Genomic DNA, 19,961 nt, shown 5'->3' on the forward strand with positions numbered 1-19,961 from the left:
TTTTTTTGTCAGAAATTTGAAGCACGTCTACGAGACAGATGGGTGATGCTAAATTGAGAAGGATTTGACTTTTAATCACTGTATGTGGGTGGAACATAGCAGTAAAATTTGATGACTCGACATAAAAGACAAAACTAATAACCCAACTTTTTTTTTTTGCGTGAGGAAAATTAACCCCCCGATGACAGTTTAATTTAGCAATATGAATTTTAGTAAACAAAAAAAGTTTCTAGAAGCCATACGTGAAAAGACATAGGAAGTGCGCCATTTTGTTTAGAAGCAGCCATTTTAGGTACATTTTAGTCATTTCAAGGGTTCCATTTTTTTTTTTTTTTTTTTTTTTTTTTTTTTTTTAATTCAGGCCCCAAAGCCAGTTTCATTTAGCCATATGAAATTCGGTCTATCCTAACAAGTAGACCCACAAATAAGTCTCAAGAAGCTATTCCTTAAAAGACACATCAAGTCAGCCATTTTGGTTTATAGCTGCCATTTTATCTTCATTTTATCATTTCAAGTTCATTGAAGAATCTGAAAATTCAGCCCCCGAAGCCAGTTTCACTTAACATGAAATTTGGCCAGTTTGTCTGTCCCACAAAAAAAGTCTAAAGAAGTCATGCCCAAGAAGACACGTGAAGTTTGCCATCTAGCTTTGAAGCAACCATTTTAGAGACATTATGGTCACTTCCAGACCTCCAACAAAGACAAACTACTTGTAGAGATTTTGTCTGACTGCTACCAACCCCCCCAAAGTCACTAAAGTTTCCCGGAGCCGCATCCATCACGTCCACAAAACAGAACCCGGCACCGCCATCACCTCCTCCACCTCTTTGTTTACGACATCCCCCTCGCCGCTCTCCCCTATCCTACTTTATGGGTGATGGTGCATTTGCGAAAATTACGTTTTATGACTTCTCGGTGTTTACGCGAGATGCTAGGCGGCAACATCGCTTGCAACAAATGAAAGCAAACACGCTGGAATCTTTTCTCTGCTCGTTATTTCTTCAAAGCAGCAGCTTGCCGCCCAGAAGAGAACAAAAAAGTTGAATGTGAGAGAAAATAGAAATGTGACATCTTTCTTTGAATGTCACCTGTGGCGAAACGCAGGCGGGGTATGCAAATGAGCAGAGGACAGTTTTTCCCAGGGGATTCGCGTCCTCGCAGGTTTTCAAATGTCATTTTAGCACAGTACATTGTGCTCACCTTTCAGGACGCTGCGGAAATTTCAGTTTCACTCCATTGACTGCAGTCTGAACACTCAATTAGTGGAGTCAAGACAATTAAGAGCCTTTGATAAAACTTATGATTCAGTTTTTGTTTCTAAAAGAGCAAACAGACAATATGTGGATTTTGTTTTTCTTCCACAGTAGTGTTAATTTTGTCAAGGAAAACTAAACAAAAATAATTTTGTCAACACACATTTTTTACCGGACCAAAACTAGACTAGACTAAGTTAATAAACAATAACCGGGACTAAATCAGTATGCATTTTTGGCGACTAATGAAGAAGAGAACAAAATGTACTTGACTTATTAAAAACTAAAATCTATGGACATTTTAGTTCATGAACAATAACAAGACGAAAATTGTATGATTTTGTAAAATCTTGTCTGTGCTAATCTGTCACTGTGACAGTGTCATGTGACATGACACGCCCCCTTTCAAATGTGAAGCTAGCGAGTGCTAGCTAACTTACTAGCTCATAGCATGGCGCCATAGTAGCCACTTGTTGATATACTGTAATTTTGTGATGTTGTTTTTCATCAAATGATGAGAGAAAATTTTATGTGAAATTGTTTTAGATATGAATTGTTCAACATAATTTGCTGACAAAAAAAATAAATAAATAAAAATACAGAGGTTAAATGACTGTCCTGGCTAAAACTAGACTTAAAACGTTGACAGTTGTTGACTAAAACTAGGCAAATAAAATGACATTTTCTTGGACTAAAATGCTCGATTTATAGTCGACTAAAAATAGACTAAATAAAAGCGGGATGAGGTTGACTAAATATAATAAGAACTAACAAGCATGATTGAAACTGGACTAAAACCTACGACTAAAGACTAAATTTAAAAACGGTGGATATAATTAACACTATTCCACAGTATATCAGAGATAATTGACTGTCTTCAACAATGGTAAAAAATACGAGTTAGGCAAACGTTAAAGCCAAATTCTCAAAAAGAATGACAACCTAATGTTTTTGGTAAACATCAAAGACATCACGCAAGCTAACATAAAGGTTACGTAGACATTGAGCATGTAAACATCAAACTATTTAGTCGTCAGTGGTCACATGACAATCGATCCAAACCCGAACCTCGCTGCTGTAAAGCGGCACTGCTAGCCACTTCCCCCGCCGTGCTTCATCCACAACGGTTGGCCGTGAATCAGGCGTTGGTGTCAGCGCGTGCAGTAAAGCAGCGCAAGCGTCCAGTTAAAGACAAGTCGCCGCATGGATTTGCCATCAAAACATCGCGCCCGTTTATCACCGGCCATTTTTCATCTTCTCTCGTTTACACCTTTGGCACTTTTATTACACACAATAATAGCCGGGTGAGGGGTCAGTGGGGGGAAAAGACCACTGCACCTGAATGCATCACTGCTGGAGGACCCAAAGGGGAGAAGATAAATGTTGCAAATATCTTCTCCTTTTTTACGGCCACGCTAAACACCTTGTACTTGGACGTTGTTTTGTTTTGTTTTATTTTATACCACTTCACCCAAATATCACGTCTTTAAGCGTCCGAGCGTTTGGAAACATTCTTTACAGCAGTACCTGAATGCATCACACTGCAACAATTTCTGAACATTTCTCATTTAGAGAATTTAGAAAACATAATTTTTATGACTGCACCCGAATGTACAACATCTAGAAAACTTTTTTTTTTTTTTAAGAATAGTCCAAACACTTGAACACAACACTACTCGAGAGAGTCTTTTCTAACAACTGCACTCAAATGCATTGCTTCTCGAGTATCTTTTTGTTTTTATGACAGTGCTAGAAATGCATCACATCTAGAGTATCTTAATGTCTGACTGCACCTGAATATATCGCATATCGAGAAAATCTTTCCTTCCGACCGTGTCTGAATGTATCACATCAAGGGCATCTTTTTTACGACTCTGCCCAAATGTAAATGTTATTAACCTTTATGAGTGTGCTAAACGCATCATATCTTTGCCCAAGTACGCACAAATCACAAAGTATACAGTTTGTTTCTTTGTTTGTTTTTTGGCTGCTCCTGAATGCGTCACATTTAGAATGGTCTTCGGATGCATCATGGCTACAGTTAAAACATCGCTTCGAGATCATCTTTTTTATGACTGTGCCCGAATAGATCATATCTAGAATCTTTTTACGACCATATCTCAAGGTTTGTTTGTTCTTGTTTTTTGGTATCTTTTTTTATGACTATACCTGAATGCTTCAAATCTATAAATTCAGGGTTAGATTGCCCTAACATAATTTTTTTTTTTTTTTTTTTTTTTTTTTTTTTTTTTTACAGGTGCGCATGAATGCACCATCTCTGTTTTATTTATTTTTTAACCACTGCATCACTTAGAATTTTTTTATTTTTTTTAACACAACTATGGCTGAATTCATCACATCTAGAGCATCTTTTTTTACAACACCTGAATGCATCAGGAGAACAGTTTTTTTTCCCCACACCTACACCTTAACACATATCCAGTCTCAATTCATTCATTTATTTTTATTTTTTACAAATGCACTATTTAGTGTCTTTTTTTTATGACTGCACCCAAACTTTTTGGTTTTTTTCCTGAACCAAGGTTATTATAGTTAACGAAAAAAAAAAACATTCTTGCAAAAGAAATAAAAACGTGTTTAAGTGTTTTTTTGTTTTAATAATAACTAATACTACGTTTTATGTCAATAGTGAAAATGTGCTTCATTTTCATCCTTTTCAATGAATTTCATATTTATCTTCCTTTTCTTATCTACCCCGGCAGAGCCGCACTTTATCTCTGCGTACGACATGGGCCTGTTCACCTTGTTCTTCCTGCGGGAGAACGCGGTGGAGCACGACTGCGGCAAGACGGTGTACTCGCGGGTGGCGCGCGTGTGCAAGAACGACATCGGCGGCCGCTTCCTGCTGGAGGACACGTGGACCACCTTCATGAAGGCCCGCCTCAACTGCTCGCGCTCGGGCGAGATCCCCTTCTACTACAACCAGCTACAGAGCACCTTCCACCTGCCCGAGCAGGACCTCATCTACGCCATCTTCACCACCAACGTGTGAGTGACGCAAAAGCTCTCTAGATGCCTGATTAGCTGGCTAGCTGCTGCACCTGAACACATCATGATAAGAAAACAGATTTAAACACGTCACAGTGCTTCTTTTAGCCTTAAGGCAAAGCAGAAGTCTTTTTTTTTTAAGACTGCACTTGAACACACTGCAACTAGAAACTACAAAGTGTCTTTGTTTTTTTTACGACCTCACCCGAATGCATCGCTTTTCGAGACTCTTTCTGACATCTTCAGCCAAATGCAGCAAATCTAGAGCATATTTTTTTTTATATGACTGTGACCAAAGAATTCACATCTATACAAAAATACTTAGACTGAACCTGAACGCCTCACATCAAGAGGACAGCTTTTTTAACAACTGCACCTCAATGCCTCAAATTTAGAGGACACGTTTTTTTGTTTTTTTTCACGACTGCAACTGAAAGTCTCATATGAAGATGAGAGCTTTCTTAACAACTGTGCCTGAACACATCACTCCAGTGCGTCTTTTTTTTTTTTAGGACAGCGCCCGAATGCATCACAATTAGCCTTTTTTTTTTTTTTTTTTTTTCCAGCAACTGAATGATATCAGCAACTTTTTATTTTTTTACGGTAGCTGCCGATTACAACTGCACACGACTGTATCACAGTTTGTATCACAACCTGAATGCATAGAGCATCTTTTCGATGACTAAATAAATACATAAATGAATAAAGGTGAAAAATAAAATTAAATAAAAACGGATATAAAAATGTAATTTAAAAAATAAATAAATATAAATGGAAATAAAAATTAAAAAAAAATATATATAATCCCTAAATAAATAAAATTAAAAATAAATACAAAAATAGAAAACAAGATTAAAAAAATAACGATACAAATAAATGTTGAAATAAATATATACATAGAATTAAATATCAATCAATATATAAAAAGGCTCTGCTCTCACATTTATTTATTTCATGCTGCAGACGCTCTGTCAGGTCGAAATTGTATTCAAATGAGGGGGCAGTCCTAAGCAAGATTTGTATTGGGCTCCTCTGTTGCCGTTTTAAATTTTTAGCAGATTGGGCCTCCATATAGAACAGCTCTCTCCGTTCAAGCCCAAACACAACACATCTAGAGAAGAAGAGTGCCTTTTTGTTTTTTTTAACAATCACACTCAGAAGCAGCAGTTGTTTCCCTCGCAACATTAATAAATAGGAAGCAGAAAGGTGTTTTTGTGCTGTTAGCCCTTTGTGAACACCTGCTGTGTTTCCAGTAAGTAATTTCCTTTGAGTGCTTTCTTCCTGGTACTGATGGCGCTTTTTATTACTCGCCTTCCTTACACTAACTAATGACTCATGACACAAGCTCCTCGTTAGATTACGCCGCAGCATCAGTAATGGTTTGTTCCAGAATGATGGGAATTTGTCTTCCAAACACAGAAAAGCTGTCCCACCGCCGTAAGTCAAGTCTCCGGTGAGCTCACTCGCAGATGTTCCGTTGCACATGTGACCATAACGCTCGACGTATCCACATGTTGTTTCACCAACAACAATCCAAATTGTTTCCATCTGGCTTTTCTTATTTAATATTACGACTAGCGCGTTGTTGTCCATTCACACTCGCACTGGGACATTGCAAGATGGATGTACACAATGTGAGCACAACCTTAAATATGTCATTTGCAAGCCAAAAAGCACATGATTGCATCACGGTCACATGGCTACATCATTCTAACCAAACAACAACAAAAGCGGCGATGACTTCTTTCTCCTTCGTACCATTTAATCTCCTCCTTAAGATGATGGATTGATAATGAAAATAATTAGTACCTGCGGAAGGAGGCTTGTCGAAAGTAATGTGACGGCTTTAGCAGAGACGCCGGAGAGCGCCACAGCCGCCTTTTAATTAATTGGACGCCGACTAAGCTGCCATTACTTACTAATTATGAGCCTCCTTATCTTTTGTGACTCACTCGGATGTACTTTCCACTCGACACGCTCACATCTTGGAGTGGGCCAGCCAGAAATACTACAGCATGAAATTTGGTAGGGACTCTATGTCTATTATGAGAATGTGGACCTATAAAAAAAAAAAAAATGCATAGAAATCACAAAAAGATACAGGAAGTCTGCTATGTTGTTTTGAAGCTGCCATTTTAGGGCCATTTTCATCCTCTCCAGGTATCCTTAGACTTTTGAAAAAAATTTAGCCCCCCAAATCAGTTTCATTTAGCAACCTGAAATTTACTTGGGACTCTGTCTATTATGAGTACGAAGACCTAGAAAAAAGTTGCATAGAAGTCATAAAAGAGACACAGGAAGGCTGCCATTTTAACGTCATTTTGGCCCTTTCCTAACCTGGCAATAGCCAGATTCGTCGGGAAAAGGCGGGACATTCTATACAATAATTCGAGCTGATTGGACGATGTGACGTTCTACACGTTTGTTTTAACCATTCACGGCCACGGGTGAAAATGTCCTGTTCGTTCTTGTTGAAGGGGGTAAAAGCACGAATATCTTACCAGCTAGAAATGCACGACGCGCCTCTCGCTGTTCAACATTCAACAAGGAAACGGTGAGTAATTCTGAGAGAACAAAATTAAGTGTAGCGTCCATTCGTCCATGTTGGGTTTGTTTGTTAGCTCCGGCGTTGGCGCTGGCTTCGTCACAGTTGCATATCCCGCCCCCAAACACAATGTTGCTCTGTGATTAGTCCAAACCACCAGTGGTTTGGTAACGGCGGTTATCAGCGGGAGTGGGACAAGATGTTTTCTCCAGAGTTCACAAATACCGCGAGAATTCATCTTGCAAGAGCAAGGTTATCCCTCTCCAGGTATCCTTAGAATTCTTTGGGGGGGAAAAAAAAATTAAGCCCCAAAATAATTTTCATGAAATTTGGTTGGTATGTTGAGTGAGCCACAAAAATGTTTGTAAAAGACATGCATGAAAAGACACAGGAAGTCTGCCATGTTGTTTGGAAGCCGACATTTCACATTCTTTGTGGTCATTTCTAGAGGTCCCTCGATTTTTTTTTTTTAGTTTTGAAAATTCAGCCAAGGAAGCCAGTTTCACTAAACAGCAAAAAAATTTGGTTGACATGTCCATAATGAATGCGTAATCCAACAAAAAAAAGTCTGAAAAGATCCATTGTTGCCATTGTTCCTTGAAAATGGCCATAATTTTAGGGTCATTTTGGTCATTTCCCGGTGTCCGTCAATTTCTTTATTTATTTTTAATAAAAAATTCAGCCCCCAAAGCCAGTTTCATTTAGCAACATAAAATTTGGTAGGTACATTGATTATGACTAGGCCTCAAAAAAGTCTCAAACACCCATAACTAGAAAGACACAGGAAATGTGCCATTTGGTTTTGAAGTGGCCATTTAAGGGTAATTTTGGACATCTCTAGATCAGATTGGAAGCTTGGACTACATACTGAACAGCTGGGTGATGCTAAAGCTAAAAAACAAAAAACTAATTTTGTATTGATTCAAGTTCCATGGCTAATTCTTTGTCGTATCAGAGAGACTGAAATACATCAAGTCAACTGCGGGTGGCGCTATTGTGCATCCACCTTGAACCACACCTCTGAATCTACCATGTCACCTCCGCTGATTGATTAGTGATGTGTGGATGCATAAATCCGCCTTGAAAAGTCATCAAGTGCAATCATGTGACTCAGGGCGAGGACGTACAAGGTTGCAAGTGTTTTTGTCACCATTTATTTATGATCTCCAGCAGCAAATACACCGACATCAGAGCTCGACACTGGCGACGTGCTTTACCTAGCGTTGCTTTATGTTTTTGTGCAGGTGTTTGCTGACTCGTGAATAAATGCTGCCGTTGTTGTGCAGTGTGAAAATATGTATGTAATTCACGAGCAGTGCTGAGCGAGCCTTTTTTTTTTTTTCGCTCCGTCCCCTGCCACACTGGACGTCTCTGTGCTGAAACATGGCCTGTGTGTGTTTATGGCTGTTTCACTTTCAGCACCGAAATGAGGTTAGACACAGGGAGTCTGACATTTTGCTTCTTAACAGGCAATTTAGGGTCATTTTGGCCGTTTCCAGTCGTCAAGACAAACTGCTCCTACATTTTTTTTCCCCCGATCACTACCAGATTTCAAGCACGTATAGTAGACAGATGGGAAACGCTAGTTTGAGAAGAATTAGAGATTTGGTCATTGCGTGTGGGCGGAACGTGGCAGTCAGGTTTGATGGCGAACCATAAAACACGTAACTTTAATAACGCAGCTCATTAATTTTTTGAAACTCAGCCCACTGCCATTTTCACTTGGCAACATGAAGTTTAGTTGCCTTGCCGATCATGAATTGAGCTACACAAATGTATCGAGAAGCCTTGACCAAAAATACACAGGAAATTTGAAAATCCAGCCCCCAAACACAATTTCACATAGCAGGATGAAATTTGGTCGACATGTTTAACATGAGTCGACCAACAAAAAAGTCTCAAAAGCCCAAAAGCACAGAGGAAGCCTGCCATTTTGCTTTCAATTAGCCGTTGTTGTTGTTTTGGTCATTGCCACTGATCCAAATGTTTTGAAAATTCTGCCCCCAAAGCCAGTTTTGCTTTGGAACATGAAATTTGGTAGACATCAAGACATGTCAATTATGAGTAGATCTACAAAAAAGCCATACCCCAAAATTCACAGGAAGTCTGCCATTTTGCTTTAAATTGGCCGTTGTCCAGTTATTTTGGTCATTGCAAGTGATCCTTCTATTGTTTTGAAAATGCAGCCCCTAAGTCCAGTTTTTTCCTAGCAAAATGAAATTTGGTAGACATGTCAATCATGAGTAGACCCACAAAAAAAGTCTCAAGAAGCCATACCCCAAAATACACAGGAAGCCTGCCATTTTTCTTTCAATCGGCCGTTGTCGGGTTATTTTGGTCAGTGCAAGTGATCCTTCTATTGTTTTGAAAATGCAGCCCCCAAAGCCAGTTTTGCTTTGCAACATGAAATTTGGTAGAAATGTCAATCATGAGCAGACCCACAAAAAAAATTCAAGAAGACTTGCACGGAAATTTCCTTCTATGTGTCGGTTAACCCGCCAGCTGGTCGTCCTCCCACAAGTGTCGCCGAGGCCCGCTGACTCACGCTGGTTTGGTGACGGGCAAGCCATGTGGGCGAGCCCGGCAACAAACAAAAGCAAAATCAGCGTCAGTGAAGGAAGGAAGTCATTACCTGCTCTCTCTATTTCACTCTCTCTCTCTCTCTCTCTCTCTCTCTCTCTCTCTCTCTCTCTCTCTCTCTCTCTCTCTCTCTCTCTCTCTCTCATGTCTGCTCTCCAAGTGGGACTTTAATTGTGTTCTTATTGACTGCACAGGGCTGATAGAGAAGCTCAGCCTGCAGCCAAACAAGGCGTGTTGGTTCATTTTGTAAAGGTTTATTAAGGGGAGGACATCATGACATGGATGAACACACCAAACACAATGTTGATTTCTGGAATAACAGCGACTGTTTTTCTGTTCCTCTCGTACTGCCCTGTTCAATCTGTATCTATCCATCTGTAATCCATTTTACTTTGGAGTCAGCCAGTCCTACCTCAAAAATCTCCAGTTAGCTTCAAAATGCCCTTCCATGCCTCTTAACTGGAACGCGTACGAGGGAGCACATAACTTCTATTCTGGCCTTCTATTCAGGTCAGCTGAAGCCGAAGTTGAAAGGCCGTTTCACACTGCACTTCTGTCTTGTCCTGCCTTGTCCTGCCCCAGTCATAATATCTCCCTTTTATTTCTTCCTGTCGTTTCCTGTTCCATCCATATTGACTCACATTTTCCCTGTCATCTTCTTTCCTTTCACATTTTGTCCCCCCCACCTATCTTTGCAGCATCTTATCCTGCCCTGTTTTCCTGGCATGTCCTGTCCTGCCTTGTTCTGTCCAAAGCATATTATCTTGCATTTTTCCCTCCTGTTATTTCCTGTCCCATCCTGTCAGATTCTATTTCATCCTGTCCTGTTTTCACACAACTGTAAAAACTCACACCTCTCGTACCTTGTCCTGTTCTTCACTTCACTGTCCTGTCCCATCCATATCAGCTCCCGTTTCCCCTACTGTGCTGTCCCTTTATCCCCAATCCATATCTCCAATGTTTTTCCCCCATCCTGTCCTATCTCTTTCTACCCTGCCCTTTCCTGTCCCGTAGTGACAACATCCCATCGTGCCCTGTTTTCCTGTCCTGTCCAATTCTGCCATGTCCTGTCCCAACTTTAATATCTAACGACTCCTATTTTCCCCTGCCGTCATTTTCCATCCCATCCTGTCATATTTCCCACTCTGTCCCGTTCTGACCCCTCCATAACATATCCCAATGGCCCACCCTGTCCAATCCTGTCCTCTCTTGTCATGTACCCCCTTGTCCTGTCCCATCTATATTGTCTCCCGTTTCCCCTACTGTCCTATTCTTTCCTTACCAATCCCTATCTCCCATTTTTTCCCCCAGCCTGTCCTGTCCTGCCCTATCTTGTCCTCCCCTTCTCTTTCTTGTGCTGTCCTGACCTGTCCTGTCTTTCATACCCAGCAATAGCATCGCAGCGTCGGCCGTGTGCGCCTTCAACCTGAGCGCCATCACGCGCGCCTTCAACGGGCCGTTCCGCTCCCAGGAGAACCCGCGCTCCACCTGGATGCCCACCCCCAACCCCATCAGCAACTTCCAGGTCAGTCTCACTCTGACCATCATTACTCACACTCACAGGAGGACAGGACAGGACAAACGTGTTGCATCCCCCGCTTCCATGTGTCAGTGCGGCACCATCGAGGACGAGGGTCCGAACGAGGGTCTGACAGAGCGCAGCCTGCAGGACGCCCAGCGCCTCTTCCTGATGAACGAGGTGGTGCAACCCGAGTCGGTGGACCCGCTGGTCATGCAGGACGATGTGCGCTTCTCCCACCTGGCCGTGGACATCGTGCAGGGCATGGACACGCTCTACCACGTCATGTACATCGGCACCGGTCAGTGCGGATCAAGCCGCACCAAGCGCAGTCCAAAAAATCTGCTAACTCAGGAACATTTTGTCTTTGATATGCAGAATACGGCAGCATCCTGAAGGCGCTAGCCACGTCCAACAAGAACCTGCAAGGCTGCTACCTGGAGGAGATGGAGCTCCTCCCACCCAGCGTGCGCCAGCCAATCCTGAGCCTGCAGATCCTGCACAGCGACCGATCACTATTTGTGGGCCTCAGCGACCGAGTGCTGAAGATCCCCCTGGAGAGATGCTCCACATACCGCACTGAGATGTGAGTCCACAGTCTCCACTTTTGCTACAATGTACTCCACAGTCTCCACTTAGCTGCATTACAATACACCATAGCCTCCTCTTTGCTGTGGTATTACATTCCAGAGTCTCTGATTTTGCTGAAGTATGACACTCTACATTCTCTATTTTGCTTCATTATGATCCACAATCTCCACTCGGCTGCATTATTTCACTCCACAGTCTCCTCTTATCTTCACTATTACACAATTCTGTCTTCACTATCAATGTATGATATGCCACAGTCTCAATTTTGCTGTAATATATTACACTCCACAGATTCCACTTTGCTTTAATATTATATTTACTTTAGTGATCCACAGTCTCCACTTTTTTACAGTGCTCCCCAGTGTCCACATTATAGTCCACATTCACCATTTTGCTGCTCCGCAGTCTCTATTACTAAATTATTATTACTATTATGTGCCACTGTCTCAACTTTTGCTACATTATGATATGCACTTTGCTCTATATGCCCCACTTTTCTGCAGCGCTTGATTCTGTTGCTGCCCTTCGTCTCCTCTCAGATAAAACGCATCAGGACGTCCTTTTTCTCCTCCACTCGTGTTGTTAAGTTAACATGCATCGTTTCTCAATGGATGCGTTCAAGGTGGCGCGTATTCCTCAGGTTTCCCACGGTGCTACTTTGAAGGCGACCGTGAATAGACATCCAAGGAGGGAAGCCGGTCGCGGCTGCTTCTCGTCTGTTCTTCTCTGTTCTGTTCTCTGTTGGCAGTTAATTCCGCTCAATGCTTGCGCCACCCTATAGCGGCTGATTAAAACGTCCTCCGCCAGGATTAATTAGCCACCTAAAAAAAGTATTTTCTTTTTTTGTAGCCACGTTAGCAGGCAGATGTTTTGGGGCGGCTCAACGCTCACTTGTAATGAAAATCCAAATATTATTATTGTTGTTGTTGTTGTTATTTAGTGTTGAGTGAAGGAAAGTCTGTTAGCATCAAAGTTGTCAGTCACCTTGTACTTCTCACCTCCATTTTGACAACGTAGACCTTGGATACCACATCAGTGATGATTTGTTGGTTGAGGAAGTGCTTTGATCTTCTGGCCAACTTCTTGCCATGGCATCGCTGCATTTGATCTTGATTTTTTTTTATTATTATACTCCATATATTGGTATTTCTGTCAATGGAGATAGGTGGGAAAAATACTAACTTAGTAGTACATTCGCAACGTCTGTTTACATTAGCATTATGCATCTAGCTAATTTATTGCTAACACTTCTATGTCACATTAACTGTTCCATTTTTTTTTTTTTTACTTTGGTTAGACGTTCGGTGCTAACATACACATGTAACAACAAGTATGCATTTGTCATCATGATGCGGCTCCTTGTTTTGTGCGAGTATGTGATCGCAGCTGATGACCTTGTATCATGAATTCGTTGCACTATCCAATTTCCTCTTTTTTGTAAGAAATAAAACTGAGAACATTTCTTTAGTTTTCTTCTCCTCCTCCCATCCGGCTGCTATTGCTAATATTAGCCATGCCATCGTTTTTCTTTTTCATATTTTTTTTTTTCGTCACCGGAGCTTCGGCGAGCTGTCAAAATGTCCACCGACGAGAAGTGTGGAGTTGACGGACACGTTGACACGAGTCAGGAGTGAGGAAGAGTGTCAGAGTGAGCGGTCCCCAGCTGGAGGGAATCTTCGTGTTCCTCTCACTGCCGACATCTCATTAGATCAACTGCCTGACATCTGTGTGTATGCGTGTATGCGAGTGTGTATGTGTGTGTACGTGTTAGAGGTGGCAAAAGTACTGACACGTTGTAGTTAAGCAGAATTCATACTGATGTTGTACAGATTCATACTGTAAAAAGAGATTGTGGTAAAAGTACAAGTCCTGATTCAACTGCTGTAATGACGTAAAAGTGAAAAGTACAAAAGCAAAAAATTGATTTTTTTTTTTACTCTCAATTATATACTATAAATGTTCTTAGTGAGTTTGCATGACATTAGCTGTTAGCTGTGCGAGCTAAGTGGCGGCGGCGTGCATCAGTGGCGTGTGTCGGTGTGAGCATCCTGCAAGCAAATTCAATTAAGTGAAAGTGCTTTTAATGCCTCGCTCTTTTCTCTTATTGATCCACTCGCTAGCTTGCGTTTAGCTCATCCATCTTGTTTTTTGGTTACGCTGCTAAACCTTTTCAACAGCACGTGATATGTAGCCTTTTACTGATTGCCTGCTGCGCCCTGTGTGCGTGTGTGCGTGTGTGTGTTGTCCTCTATTTGCGGTGATTAGGTTTGACCCGGCCACTTGGCACCTGGAGCTAATGGCGCCGCACCGTCCTCCGCCTGTCTCGCTAACTCACCCTGAGAGCTGATTTACTTTAGCCGCATCGCGCTAGCTTAGCTGCATTGCCTGCAATCGCGCATTAGCTTCACTAGCTTAGCGGCCATGTTGCCTTACTTGCAGTAACTCACAAAAGCTACTGTTTTGTTTTTTTAAGATGGGTCTTGTCGTACACCACAGTCTTCGCTTTGTTGCATTGTAGTCCACAGTGTCCACTTTTCCATATTATTGCACTCCGTAGTGTCTGCTTGGCTGCACAGTTATACTCCATAGTGTCCAATTTGCTGCAATAATACAGTCCAAAGTCTCCATGTTACTGCAGGCACTATACTCCTAGTCTCCACTTTTATCGTATTGTACTCCATAGTTTCCACTTTGTTGCTTTGCGCTCCATAGTCTCCACATTGCTGCATTTTACACTCGACGATTTTCGCTTTTCTTCCTTTATGATTCACAGTGTCCATTTAGTTATGGTATTACGCTCCACAGTCTCCATGTTGCTGCAGTATTTTAATCCACAGTCTCCACTTTGCTGCAGAGTTCTCCACTCTGTCTACTTTGCTGCATTTTATCCCACAGTCTCTATGTTGCTACAGTATTTGACTCCATAGTCTCTACTTTGCTGGATTATACTGCACAGTCTCCATTTTGATACAGTTTTAGGCTGCACTGCTTCGCAGTCTCCCATTGGTTGCAGTATCGTAAAACTTTTATGGTATAACTATTAGAAAATAATACCAAGAATAGTAGATAAGAATAATAAAAAAAAAATGAAAAATTATATTTCAGAAAAAGACTATTCTAAAATAATGCAAGTGTATTAAAACAATACAAGAAAATGAAAAACAAAACAAAAAAAGTACAAAAATATGATTCTTTACTGTAGTGCCAATTTTACCAAATAATTACACTGGGAAACTTTTGTATTCGATTAAATCGATTGAGGGCGGCACTGGGTAGCACGTCCGCCTCCCAGTACTGAGGACTCGGGTTCGAGTCCAGGCTCCAGCCTTCCTTGGTGGAGTTTGCATGTTCTCCCCGTGCCTGCGTGGGTCTTCTCCGGGTACTCCGGTCTCCTCCCACATTCCAAAGAATTGTCCGTAGGTGTGCTTGTGCGTGGGGATGGTTGTTTGTCTCTGTGTGCCCTGCGATTGGCTGGCAACCAGTCCAGGGTGTACCCTGCCTACTGCCCATAGCCAGCTGAGATGGGCTCCAGCACCCCCCGCGACCCTTGTGAGGAACAAGCGGTTCAGAAAATGGATGGATGGATACATTTATTTGAATTTTGCCATGAATACCTGAATGTACTGGACATATGCCTTGGTGGAGGTACACGTACTTATTGAGTGCCACCGTGTGTATCAGCGTGGTGTCAGCACCGTGTCTCTAATTGGCTGGCAGCAGTGTTGCATCACACACATTGCGGCCGACTGGAGCCTACCCGTCGCTCGGCTGCGCCCCGGGGAAGAAACCTCGCCGGTGGGGAGAAGCTGAGCCTGTCAGCATGATTCTCCCCAGGGAGGGCGGGAGTGAGCGTGTCATAATATTCCCGAGCGTTTATCGGCCGTGCCGATCATCGACGCAATTACACGCGCGCACGCCAGTCTTTTCCGCATCCGCCGTAAAAACAGACAGCGGCTTTTACGACGAAACGATCAGATGCGACAATTACGCCAGCAGACAATGCGGAGGATTTATGGCCGCAGATGTGTCGTTTTGTGGGCCGGTGGCCTGTTTAACATTGAAGTCACGTTAGTGAAGCAGCATGTGGCTCATTGCCCAGAGTTGTTTTCATACGCCTGTAAACGATTTTATGTCAGAGGACCTTGTATACGGCATCCCTTGCATGTACTCCTCGTCTTCGCGGGGAATTAACTTTTACCGTGTGGACATGTCTTGTAAACAAAAATTAGAATGTCATTAAAATAGGAATTTGCTGTATGTGTCCATTTTCGCTCTGCAGTCGGCTAGTTGGGTCTGAATTCGTCTATTGTGCCAACACTCAAAAGTAGGATACATATGGGGTAGAAAAATACAAAAATATGAAAAATACACAATTTTTTTTAGGAGTATTACAAATAAACCTAAACTTTTGCAAAATATTTTGGATAAGATATAAGACCAACTAATTAAAAATTGGATTAATAACACAAAACCATTAGATTTATATATTGCACAAAAAAAAATGCATAAAATAATGGAATACAAAAATTTGAAAATAATATATTGTCTTAAAAAAAATTAATGAGGGCAAAAGATACATCAATAAAAGGCAGAAAATACAACAATATAACAAAAAGCTGATTAAATATAAAAATCCTAACATTTTATGAGATATGACAAAAATCACCACCACACATTAACAGAAGCCCAGAGGTGTAGGTTGAGAAGGAGTTCATGGGTATACATCCTGTATATTTATATAGTGCATTTTCCTGAGTGAAAACGGAAGACCCCGCCTTTTAATAATACAAAGGATGTACAGAACTACCATTTGAAATACAGTAGTAATACTGTCTAAAGTTTTCAAAATCAATTTAAAGTACAGTGGTTGCAATGAATGAAAAAGGCTGACTGTTGGGCGAGGAGAGCGAAAAGCTGCGACTTTGACTTTGACTGGTGCTCATAGTTCCGAGCAGTTGATCGGCAAATGAGAGGTCCTTGGTGATATCACGCCGTCGACCTTGAGCCACTGAATCGCACCATTAGCCGCGGCCGCCTGCTGTCGCTTCATTCGTACCTGATGGCACCTTTTAATGGAGGGTGGCGCAGACAGGAAGCGATTTGAAGGCAGACAGGAAGTCAAGCTAACGAGCCGCTACAGTCATCCTTTACATCAGACTCCTCATTAGCGGCTAAACATTCAATTAGCCGCCATTACGGCTGCTTGACTGCGGCTTATGAATATTTGACTGGGTGATGTAGTGTATCTGCTAACTGGGGAGGTGACTTCACGCTTTTGATTATTTTCTGCTGTACTGATGAAACTTGATGGAAATGTGGAGTAGACACAAAAAAAGTCTGAAGAAGTCATAGCGAAAAAGACAGCAAATCTCTCACATACTTTTTAACTGGCTATTTTTTGTTCAGTTTCTGAAACAATTGCAATTGCGCCTCCTGCAGGCTGTGTTTGGAGGCCCGGGATCCATATTGCGGTTGGGACATGCGCCAGCGGCGCTGCACTACGCTGGAGGACAGCACCAACATGAGCCAGTGGAAGCAGAACATCACGGCATGTCCAGTAAGTCCAAGACTTAAGTGTCTCATTATTTGACTTGTCCATATGTGACTGACTCCCACCTGTTGATTTTTGGTGTCCAGATGCAGAACCAGACCACGCACGGCGCCTTCGGAGACTGGACGGCGTGGCAGGCGTGCAACAACGATGACGGCATCGACGGCGTCAGCTCATGTCTGTGCCGGTCCAGGTCATGCGACAGCCCCGCCCCTCGCTGCGGGGGCAGGAAGTGTGACGGCGCCACCATCGAGGTGTCCAACTGCTCCAGGTTGGGCGAAAGAGACACCATTTTTTTATTTTTATTTTTTAAATCATTAACATGGTGAATGAATACATAACAACTATGCTCTCCAGCCCACCAGAAATTCACATGAGAGAATCCTGTAACATTTGTTGCAATGCAAACTTTTTCCCTTAAAATGTTTTTATTCGTTTTATTATTCATTTTTATTGTTTTTAAAATGTATCTATTTGAACTGACACATAATTGAATAAAAGGTATTAGTAAAATTTCACATTTTTACAGTATTCAGAAAAACATGATTATTAATTGTATAGTTTGATTAAATGCTCAAACAATCATATTTGTTGAGTTATTATTTAATCTTCATTTATATTATTTTATGTTATGTTTTATTATCCTTATTTGTATTATTATATTCCATAATTTATCATTATTCCATAAATGAATTGTTCATTGACTTATTGTAAATATTAAAATATGCTTTCTTAAAATAAAATTTAATAAAATATGTTTTTCCATTATTCCTTTTTTTTTTAAATTTATCGCAATATTTATTTATTTTTTTACCTTACTGTCAATATTAAAAAAATATATATATATATATATATATATATATATATATATTTGTAAATTCGGTTTGCATTGATACATTTTTTTTTTTTTTTACTGTTTTTAATTCATAAAACTCATCAAATAATTTCTAAACTGACTCATTGGAAATAAAGTGGGAAAAAAATCCAAAAGAAATTATTTTCTGTGTACTTAAAAAAAAAACATTCTTAAATAATTGATAAATTAGTTATAATCCAATTAATTAAGAATACTCCAATAAACATGAGCTTCAAATATGATTTTATTATTAAAATTAACTTTTTTTCTAACTCATTCACTGCCAGTCATTATAGAAAATTTTTACATTTCCAGTACTCACGTGATATTACATTCAATAATTATATATAAACCGAATCTACCAAATAACAGAATAGACTCCCTACTTTTTGTCCCGTCCCGTTCTTTTATAATTGACAGCAGAAAAATGTAGGTTTGCCAAAATACAGCCATTTCTCCCATGGACTCTGAAACTGTGTTTATTTCCTATAAAATGGGGCAATGATGTCATCTACCGGTGGTTGGGCATCAGTAAAGTTGTTTCCAAGTTTGATATTTACAGTGGAGCATGCTCAGATTCGCCCCCATTTAGCACCGCTCTAAAAAATACAATTGACAAGTATACTTGTCAAAGGCAGTGAATGAGTTTTAATATAGCATTTTTAATGGCTTAGTAAAATGCATTTATTCATTTTTCTTCACTTATCTGATGAAATAATTTGTGAGTTAATTTATTGTAGATGCAAACATTCATATTTTACACACAATTTTTTTTTTTCCAACCTCAAATGATGCCTCCCACTGTGGGCTTTAAAGCTCAAATGCGACCCTTGAGCACAAACGTTTTAGCCTATCCTGTTCTAATGAGATCCTGTTGTTTGTGTGCGTCGCCATAGAAACGGAGGCTGGACGCCCTGGTCGTCATGGGGACAGTGCAGCACGAGCTGCGGCACGGGATTCGAACTGCGCCAGCGCTCCTGCAACAACCCGGCACCGCGGCACGGAGGTCGCGTCTGCGTGGGGGCCAGCCGTGACGAGAGGTACGAACTCTTTTATGGTCGATATAATAAGTATACACACCTCTGTTGCCAGAAAATTATTATGATTACTGGTATAATGGATTAATGTGACTTTTAACCTGGACAACACAATTGACAACGTAGAAAATCATTTTGAGCGGGGAAGTAAAAATAAACAACTGAGTGGTTGCGCAAGTGTGCACACCCTCTTGTGCAGACTTATAGGTTTAGTATGTTAAATCACCTAGCCATTGAAAAACAGAAAAAAATGGCGGAATGTTACCAGAATAAGGTTGTATTTTTTTGGCAGAAAATAAATAAATAAATAAATACATATTTTTAAAGGCTTAAACGTTTTTTCCCTCCCCAATTTTTTTGAAATAAAATGTAATATTACAAGAATAACCTTTTTTTTTTTTTTTTTTTTTTTTTTTGTAGTTGTAAGTTGTAATCCTCCCAAAAATATTTTTTGAAGATAAACGCCTTAAAAAAAAATAATAATAATACAATCCTACTGGAGTGAACTTGTATTTTTTTTTTTTACTTTTTTTTTTTTTTTTACTTTTTTTTTTAAGATAAATTGTCATTATCTTGCAAAAGGAAGAGTCATTTTTTTCCAAGGGAATATTTTTATTTTTGGCGAATCATCATGTTACATGAATGAAGTCATTTTAAGATGAAAAAGATAAAAAAATCTTAGTGGGATTTTTTTTTTTTTTTTTTTTTTTTTGTCAAGATAGAAAATAATCTTTTATACTTTTGAAAGTCATAATCTTCCGAGGATTTTTTTATTTTTTTTTTTTACAAACTTACAAGAAAAAGCTTGTTCAATTAAACATCCACTTAAATTGTAATTGTTTGAGGAAAAATGTAGTATATTATTTTTAAAAAAAATTGCCAAACTATATTGGAATCTAGTATTTATAGAATCTTACTTGTTATAGTTTTTAAAAATTCAATAAGAATATTCATAACATTAAAAGGACAGTCAAGAAATTGTATTTTCTTTAAGAATTTTTTTTTTTTAATATAATTTTG

General features: G+C 40.3%; 1 protein-coding gene across 5 annotated transcripts in view; it reads left to right on the forward strand.

The window, feature by feature from the left end:
- The window catches only part of sema5ba (sema domain, seven thrombospondin repeats (type 1 and type 1-like), transmembrane domain (TM) and short cytoplasmic domain, (semaphorin) 5Ba), a 100,454-nt gene that overhangs the window by 56,460 nt on the left and 24,033 nt on the right, over positions 1 to 19,961 (forward strand). For all 5 annotated transcript variants that reach the window (XM_077536478.1, XM_077536480.1, XM_077536482.1 and 2 more), the window contains 7 exons: positions 3,977 to 4,262; positions 10,777 to 10,912; positions 11,000 to 11,207; positions 11,285 to 11,492; positions 16,937 to 17,054; positions 17,135 to 17,319; positions 18,801 to 18,944. In XM_077536478.1, the coding sequence (XP_077392604.1) occupies positions 3,977 to 4,262; positions 10,777 to 10,912; positions 11,000 to 11,207; positions 11,285 to 11,492; positions 16,937 to 17,054; positions 17,135 to 17,319; positions 18,801 to 18,944 (1,285 nt within the window). The remainder of the gene's footprint in view (positions 1 to 3,976; positions 4,263 to 10,776; positions 10,913 to 10,999; positions 11,208 to 11,284; positions 11,493 to 16,936; positions 17,055 to 17,134; positions 17,320 to 18,800; positions 18,945 to 19,961) is intronic.

The sequence above is a fragment of the Festucalex cinctus genome, chromosome 11 (assembly GCF_051991245.1).
Source record: "Festucalex cinctus isolate MCC-2025b chromosome 11, RoL_Fcin_1.0, whole genome shotgun sequence".
Classification (NCBI taxonomy): domain Eukaryota; kingdom Metazoa; phylum Chordata; class Actinopteri; order Syngnathiformes; family Syngnathidae; genus Festucalex; species Festucalex cinctus.